The 8,420-nt window shown below is 37.5% G+C and overlaps 1 protein-coding gene across 1 annotated transcript; it reads left to right on the top strand.

Moving 5' to 3' along the window:
• Positions 1-847: 847 nt before the first annotated feature.
• On the top strand, positions 848-7,858 carry LOC133521180 (protein downstream neighbor of son homolog). The gene is made up of 10 exons (XM_061855999.1): positions 848-1,093; positions 1,239-1,354; positions 2,476-2,668; positions 3,224-3,357; positions 3,494-3,719; positions 4,140-4,290; positions 4,518-4,747; positions 5,283-5,486; positions 6,079-6,268; positions 7,592-7,858. Exons 1-10 carry the CDS (start codon positions 1,010-1,012, stop codon positions 7,768-7,770), a joined length of 1,707 nt encoding a protein of 568 aa, XP_061711983.1. The 5' UTR covers positions 848-1,009; the 3' UTR covers positions 7,771-7,858.
• Positions 7,859-8,420: the final 562 nt, after the last annotated feature.

Here is an 8,420-nt window from a genome sequence, read left to right as displayed (position 1 = left end):
TTCTAGAAGTATAAAGGTTACTCTAGAAATTTAACTATTATTCGATTGATTATTTAATATGATTGTAATCATTGTACCTTATTCTCATAGATAGTTAATGAACACTAACATCTAGTGAATTAGAAGTTTTGTTTTTAATTTTTACTTCGATCTCAACTGTTCGAATAAAGAAATAAAAAGTACTATTGAAATTAGTAATAAAAATATTTTGTTAAAAATATAATATTATAATAAAATATAATATAACATAACCATGTTATAATAATAATGTTGTGCAAACATAAAAATTTAATCTCTATATTTAAAGGGCTATTGCTACTGAGTATACAGGTTGATTACATATATATAAAAGGTGTGATTAGATACAATTGTTTTATTAAGACTGATCACATAGCATTTAAGTTCCCATTTTGTCACCAGCAGAGAACAAACAGGTCTTCAATCAAATGTTGTGTTTTCGGAAACACATATAATGAAGCTGTTTTGCACTCCAACAAAACAGCTATTATGTGTGTGGAGAAAACACAACATTGCAGCAAGCTTCTTGCTGGTGATTGACAAGACTATGAAATTAGTAGGATGACGGCGTGCTTATCAAGAGGTGTTTTTTCACGCGGTCAACACTGCTGGGACGTTTAAGGTAACAAAATCATCGAAGAAATACTACGGTAAGAGGCATTTTCATAATTTATGGCATAAAACTCGAATAGCTTCTTCAATCAAATGTTGTGTTTTCTCCACACACATAATAGCTGTTTTGTTGGAGTGCAAAACAGCTTCATTTTAAAATTTATACTTTTGTCCTGGCAATGGCAGCTATGGATGTCAATTTGTCAAATGGCAACCCAGTCTTTGCTTTGACAGCCAAGAGCCAAGAAGATGCGTGTTTCTATTGTTTTCTTTATCCGTCCTATTTTTTTAAATAAAGCGGCGGCTTTTAGTATTCGGCCTAATTAACCATGTTTTAGTAACGTGATATACAGTAACATCTAATTTAAAGATAAGGAAAATGAATCCGCCTCCATCGCCATGGAAAAGGCCCAGCGAAGTTATGCAGCTGCACAAGCTGAAAAAACGAAAATTAGCTTTACAGGTATAAAATTACACTTAATATTATATATCTTATCTCACGGTTCATTTCGCTATTGTATTGTTTTAATAGGTGTATTATTTTGATGTACACGCATGCCCCTAATACAGTGGTGTTTGTTTATTATTATTCATGTTGTCTAACGCAGGAACGCATGAAACACCCTTCAGTATCGTCTAGTGAGGAACCCAGTAGTCAAGAAACCAGTGCCTTAGATTTTTCAAGGCTCCTAGAAGGAGACAAAAGGAAAAACCCATTTTCAAAGTAAGTTCATGCTGTTTCTAGGCTTAAATTAGATTTGATTGCTTCTATCCTATAAGATATTGACCGTGTAAAGTATACTATTCTACCTTTTCAGACTGAACTTTCCATGACATGTTTTGTCTTAATCAGCTCAGACATTTATGTAACATCCTTATATTTACTGGAAATTAATGATAGTAATATCTAATCAAAGTCTGTCTCAAAATGGTGTTAGACACATTATATTGTTTATATGGAGACTCACAGAACATAGTGTCCTTGGACTTAATTATACTATAATGCTATTCTATAAATAAATAACATGACTTGTTTTAACACCCTTTCTATGAATCTTATTTGGAAACAAGTTGCGCTGGCCTTAACTTACTAATAATTATAAAATGTTTTGTGTACATCTGAACAGATGGAATGTTTACCATCTATGTTTTGTTAAAGTGTATCGGCAGATTTTATTTTACTGTAATATGTTTAAATACCCTCTATGTCGTTAGTTCTTTCGCTAATTTCATGCAAAATAAATGTATTTGTGTAGTTTTAAGTTCTCATGTAAGTAAATTGTCAAATTCTTATTGAGAATAAAGAAATTTAAACCTACCTTATTCAACAGGGTACTAACTCAACTCTAACATTAAAATAAAGCATTGTAAATTTTGGCATCATGTATCTTGATTTATCTCAGCAACTACAAAATTTGTGAAAGTATTTGGTGAACTGGTTAGTCATGGCATCAAGTTCATTTCTGTAGTTGCCTAATTTTAAACAAACATTTTTACTGGACAGCCAAATGGTACAAATTCAGGCCTCTAATTTTTCCATGTAGATTAGTCTAAACACACTTAAATTCTGTAGTTGTGATTTTTGATTAATTCGTGTTTTTTTTTTTACTTTAAACAGTAAAACCTGTTTTGCTGCATACAACCTTATAGAATAAAGCAAATTCACTACTCGCAAAGTATCAGGGTGAGCGCGGGTTTCAGGAAGCAAGCAAGCACCTTAACCTCATTTTGTCACACTGAAGTAGACGGAGAAAGATTACATGAACCTTAGTCAATTGAAAAACAGGTCATGCTACTAATCACATTAACCTTTGACCATTTTATCATGATACATTCTTCTTACAGGTCAAATCCTCAGCAGACTAAAAAGGCAAAAACTGACTTTGCAGAACTAGACGAATCAAATGACAAAACACTGTTTGCTCTTTTAAAACTACCTGCAAAGGTAGAGAAGGTGCCACAGGAGTTGGACACTAACAAGCTATCTACATTCTCAAATCTATTGCAAAAGTTCACAGCAGAACATTCTGTAGAACCGGTAAGTACACCCATGTTTTTATTGAATTCCGTTAACTTTGGGGTATCAGTATGTTGATAAAAAAAATTGTTTAGTAATGTAATGTTGCATATAGTGTTGTTGTAACATGGGCATTACATTTAACTTAACCAAACAATTGACATATCAATGTCATTTCGAATACCGATCATCCAAGATAGTATTTACGTTTAGCAGCAAATGTATGAACTCGTACTAAACACTAATCAATATGTAAACAGGCCCTAAGGCAAGTGTACACGCTCGTAAGGGCCTTATGAGACAAAAAATAATCATTAATTATCTCCAAAATGGACTTAATTAAAATACTCGTGTCTTGGACAAAGTTACTTAATTTAAGCTTAGGGATGCACCCTTGAAATTAACGGAAATAAAAAAACATGGTGTATAATCTTGTATCCTACTGTGAATTAAAGTAAACACATTTTTTTAAATATATGATTGAGTGGTTGAGAAATTGACCCCGTTTCATTGTTCTTCAGTGTATTACCATACTTGATTATATAAATTATACTTAGTGGTCATCCAAACTTTTAGGATATTGCTGTAAAGAAGTGCAAGCACCTGCCAATAGACTGGGCGCTCAAGTCAAAGCTTAGGTTAATGTCACCAAAGCCTTTTGCGTGGACCGCAAAACTGAAAGCCAGTGAAGAGGCATCTGGGATCACAGGGTATGCAGTTACATATATATTTTTATTTTTAAGAAAGTTAAGGTATGGTTTTTCATTGCATTTCTACTAATGTCATTATTTATCAATGTAATGTTCTCTTAAGAATCTGTAGATATCATGCACTGCATTATATCAGGTTCGTCCGCTGCCTCGACACAACCACCTCATCCACTCTAGACACCTCACCGCGGGCGCGCTTTCACCAGACATGTCTCTACTGGCAACATCCGCAACTCCCATGGCTAGAGTTGTTCCCCCGATCATCGGGCCGTGTATCTGCTACCAGCTTTCTGGCCGGCAATGAAGAAGTCAAGCAGGCACTGCATACCGAGTGGACCGAGAGCTTCAGATCACTTTTTCAGGTGAGAAAGACTGTTTCGATGATATAGACCAGGGGTCTCCAAACCCCGGCCCGCGAACACCCTATGCGACAGTCAACATTCCAACCCGCGGGAGGTTGCGAAACGGATAATCTCAGACTCCAGCGGTGGCATCACGGTTCCATTTATATCACTTGTCACTATGCCCGTCACTTTCGCACTTACATACTTGTTAGAACGTGACAGGCATGGTGACAAATGATAAAGAGCCGACCATCATAGCCCTACAGGCAGTCTAAAACTTTATAAAGTGGATGATAAAAGTTCACATCAAAACTGATTTTAAATTAAATAAATAAGGAGACAGAGAAATTCTGTTACAAACATTTTTCAGTGTTGTGTTCAATGTTCCATGGTTCGAAAGGTTTAGAATTTTATAATTTAAACAATAACTTGTTACAGTTGCTACGCGCACGCCACTGCCCATACTTCTACGTATGTGCGAATACTTTTACGTGTTTATTTCGCGCCGCTGGACTGTGCGGCGTGTCCGAGCCTTGCGCGCTCATCAGCCCTACCACGAGGGGCTTCAGGCAGACGCTGCGACAAGAAGGTGAGACTAGAACACGTTCTTATCAAACTCTACATAACTATAAAATTTATGAAGTTGACTTTAAAAAATAACAATATAAAAATGCTTCCCAACCTTGCTTTAAGTGCAGATATTTTTGAAAATTGTGATGTGAACATTTTGATCCTTTTAGTTACTTCTGCTGCTAATGAAACAAGATGGACTTAAAAATAGAGCAAAGCGATTAACCAAATTATCTTTTCTTACAGACGTAGAATTTACAATGCCACTCCGCCCTGACAAAAAGCGGCTAAACACATCAGACGAAGACCGGCCAAAGAACTCCTCGTTCGACAGCTGCTATGACACGATGGACGACACTAATGTGAAACAAGAGGCTCAGGAGCAGGAGGAAGGGTCGGGGGACGAGGATCCTGATGCGTTCCTGTCGCAATTGGGTTTGGAGGCAGAGATGCTAAATAGGATTAATAACCAGCAGGTTCGTGTTTTGTCTCCGATTTCTAAGTATCACTGAACATCAGCGTCGCGAAACCTGCCATTTGGATTATTCCGTGATGAGTGATTTCCATTGTGTGTTTATTGTATCGTGCTAATAAAGATCTTCCTACGCTGCTATCTAGAGTAAATTGACAGCAACTGGCAATAATGTTTATACGGGCATAGTTATGTAAAATACGAATTAGACATCGTAGGACTACGAAAATAAAACTAAATATGTGGTTATAAAAGCTGTTCTCTATTTGTGTTATACCAGTGGTTCCTAACCTGGGGGTAATTACCCCCGTGGGGGTAAAACTGGTATTTCACGGGGGTAATAAGCTTAATTAAAGATAACAAAGATTAAACCTATAAGAAAGACTATTGATGATTATTGGGAGGGGTAAAATCAGGATCCCTATTTAGTCTTAGGGGTAACCGGACTGAAAAGGTTAGGAATCACTGTGTTATACTTTCCGTCTTCTTATCGAAGTAACGCGTTAAGGACGATATTTAGTGTAGTGCATTATTTTCAGGCGCGCATCGTCCACACCGCCGAGAGCAGCGTGGACAGCGCGGCCGAGTCGCTGGTGTTCGCGCGCGGCGCCGACGCGCAGGCGCTGTTCAACTTCCTGCTCAACTGCAAGAGCATCGTCGCGGCCACCGGCCCGCTCGCCGGCGTGCCGCCCACCTTGCTAGCGCCCACCGCCTTCCATGGGGGCACGCTACAGTCGCTAAACGTAAAGAAAATAATACAACTACGTAACCAGCCTAATAGTTCGCGCCTGGAAACGAAGAAGCGCTGTTCAAGTTCCTACTCAGCTGCAAGTCTATTATCAGCCACCACCAACTGCGTTTCATGGAGGATGGAGGGACACTAGTTGCTCAAAGTATGAAAAACAATTCTTAAAATCTGGCCAAACTAGTAGGTACGGTACATGATACGATAAACGAAAATTATTATGTGAATAACCACTACATAATACTACTAATTATAACTACAGCTCTCGAAGAAAAATTATGCTCTCCAGAGGCTGCCGTTTACTACAGTTTTGCTGTCTACCATTCTCCAATTCTCCCTCAATTGCTCAAAGGTTAACTGGGAGAGACCCCCGAAAGGAATAAGTACGCCTTGTACAAATGATGTGTGTTTTTTTCTACAATAAAGTGTTTTACTGATGGTGAAAGTGAACTTTCAGATATGTTTCACACCATTTTTCCAATGTGGCACCATGTTTCAAAATGTCATTGAGGTTCCTGTCTCAAAAAAAGAAGTCACTCCGCTCCAGTCGCTATAAGTCGCTAATTAATAGTATCATGTTTTGTGTTTAGGTCCGCGAAAGTGTCCTACACTCGGACAACAAGAAGTACTTCTCGATCGAGCTGCGCGGGCCCATCCTGCCGAGCACAGTCCACTCCCTGTTCGACGTGCTCAAGGACTCCGGCGCGCAGTTCAGCGCCACCTTCGCGCATCATTCGCCGACGGTCGCTTTTTCGTGGGCGGCCAAGGCCATCGCGCAAGGTGACCCTTCCATAAGCTATGATAATCTGAAAACAACTCTATTGTTATGGGAATAAGATTGTAACATAGAGTTAGACGAAGCTAATTTGGCATATTTTGATAGCCCAGGCTGTGCAAGTGTTATTTAAAAACTTTAAACTTTTACCTCTCGTAATAAGACAACAACCATCGATAACCCAGTTTAGGCGGCATCTATTTACATGGTTAAAAGAAAAATGTTTTTATACAATGAATGAATTTTTAGAATCTGATAACGAAGAATAACATGTAATCCTTATTTACTTATGCTATTTAACATGAACAATATGATTGAAATTTGTAGTATAATGTTGTATTAATTTTTAAATCATTTCATGTTTGTAAGTATACTAAATATAGTTGTTAGTGTGTATAAAAAAAATTTGCATGCTTATTATTAGCTAAGTGTGTGATCTAATTTTACATATGTAAAGATGACCATTAATGTTTACCACACTTAATGCAAATAAATATATTTAATTTTAATTTAAACTTCTATGAAATGATGACATTTAAATAACACTTGCACAGTCTGGGCTATCAAAATCACTGCCAACTTAGCTTGGTCTTAGTTGGTGTTCATAAACATCTATGCCAATGGTTGCGACAACTGGAGCGATATTTTATCCAAGATAGACCTAAAACTCGCAAAAATAAAGTTAGACCAAGTTGGCAGCGATTTTGATAGCCCAGACTGTGCAAGTGTTCTTTTAAAAGTTTTTAATAACACTTGCACTGTCTGGGCTATCAAAATCGCTGCCAACTTAGCTTGGTCTAATAGGGAGTATTACTGCAATGTTCTGCCGCACTAGCACCTTTCGTAAACCATAGAGTGACTTATACATACTGTGCCTTAAACTGTTTGACAAATTTTCATAGATAATAAAATTGACATTGATGCATCAAGGCGGTTTGTTTACAAAGTGCCTACCGGGAAACGCGAAAATCGAAATGTAGTTAACTGCCTCTTCATCGCTCAAATATGCAAGAGTGATAGAGGTTAGATAACGAACTTTCCATTTTCTTGTTTCGCGGTAGACCCTCAGATTGTGATGGATTGTGGTAGTGGCGCCCGCTACGCAGAGTTCCGCGTAATATTCCCTATTTTAGTCAGTTCTGATTATGACCTGACAAAAATGGAGTTTTTTTTAATTAAGTATGCCTTGCTTTATCTTATAAACGTCGTTGACATTTTTCCACTCCGTGACTTTTGTGGTATTCTAGTCTCATTATTGTTTACCTACACAAGTTTTATCTCGGTTTTTAATTCGTTGAACAACGCATTGACATTATTTACATTTACAGATGAGTCTTCAAAGGAGAATGAGCCCAACCACTTCGCCAAAGCCTTCAACAAGGAGAACTTATCAGACTGCGGGATCAGCGAAGAGATGTTGCAGCACTTCTGTTCCTCGGACCCCAGCATAGTCAAGCCGCTGGACAGCGTCAAGTATAACGCCGAAGACAATACTTACACGTGGTGACCTGTTTCTTAATGATTTATTTTTGACTGACTGATTTTTGTGTGAATTGTATTGAAATTATCATGAATGTAATATATTTTTGTACAAATTACTTCGTTTCTTTTGCAAGTACTCTTAAGGCAGCTGGATTATTTTTAACTGATCAATCTTTTGGCTATAAAATGCAAACTGTAGCAGGTCAGCACAACAGGATATAGGCAAAATTCGTTCAGATGGTCGGCTTTTACAAGATTCATATAGAATATAATTTAAATACCTGTAATTGTCATAGCAAGGCAGTATAGATAGAGCAGTATTCAATAAATAACTCTTGATTAACGTTGTAATACAATCTCTATGTACCAAAAAGTGTCTGTCAAAAAACCGTAAATAGGTGGCGTTACAATACCTAGAATTATGGAAGGTAGAATCAATCAATTTTTCGTGTTATGGCTCCATCAAGGTGTTGATGATTCTGCCAAGGTAGAGTCCAGGAATAAAATCTCCATAGGCAGAACTGTTGCAAAAGTGTCCAGCTGTCAGCTATAAATAATAGTTCCAAATCTCTCCAGAGTAGCGCTAGTAGCTAAGAACCTAGGCGTTATTGACGGAGTGAAGTGCGCTGTCTATGATTATATTTTTTTCTCAATATAATTGTTAAGACAAGTTAA

Source organism: Cydia pomonella, chromosome 9 (assembly GCF_033807575.1).
Source record: "Cydia pomonella isolate Wapato2018A chromosome 9, ilCydPomo1, whole genome shotgun sequence".
Lineage (NCBI taxonomy): Eukaryota > Metazoa > Arthropoda > Insecta > Lepidoptera > Tortricidae > Cydia > Cydia pomonella.
This window is presented reverse-complemented; position numbering and strand designations above follow the sequence as displayed.

What these genes read in the sequence shown, in the direction of transcription:
- LOC133521180 (XM_061855999.1), top strand. Translation starts at nt 1,010, where the DNA reads ATGAATCCGCCTCCATCGCCATGGAAAAGGCCCAGCGAAGTTATGCAG. An exon ending in CAGAACATTCTGTAGAACCG is followed by an intron (nt 2,669 to 3,223) that starts GTAAGTACACCC and finishes CCAAACTTTTAG; the next exon opens with GATATTGCTGTAAAGAAGTG. An exon ending in ATAGGATTAATAACCAGCAG is followed by an intron (nt 4,748 to 5,282) that starts GTTCGTGTTTTG and finishes CATTATTTTCAG; the next exon opens with GCGCGCATCGTCCACACCGC.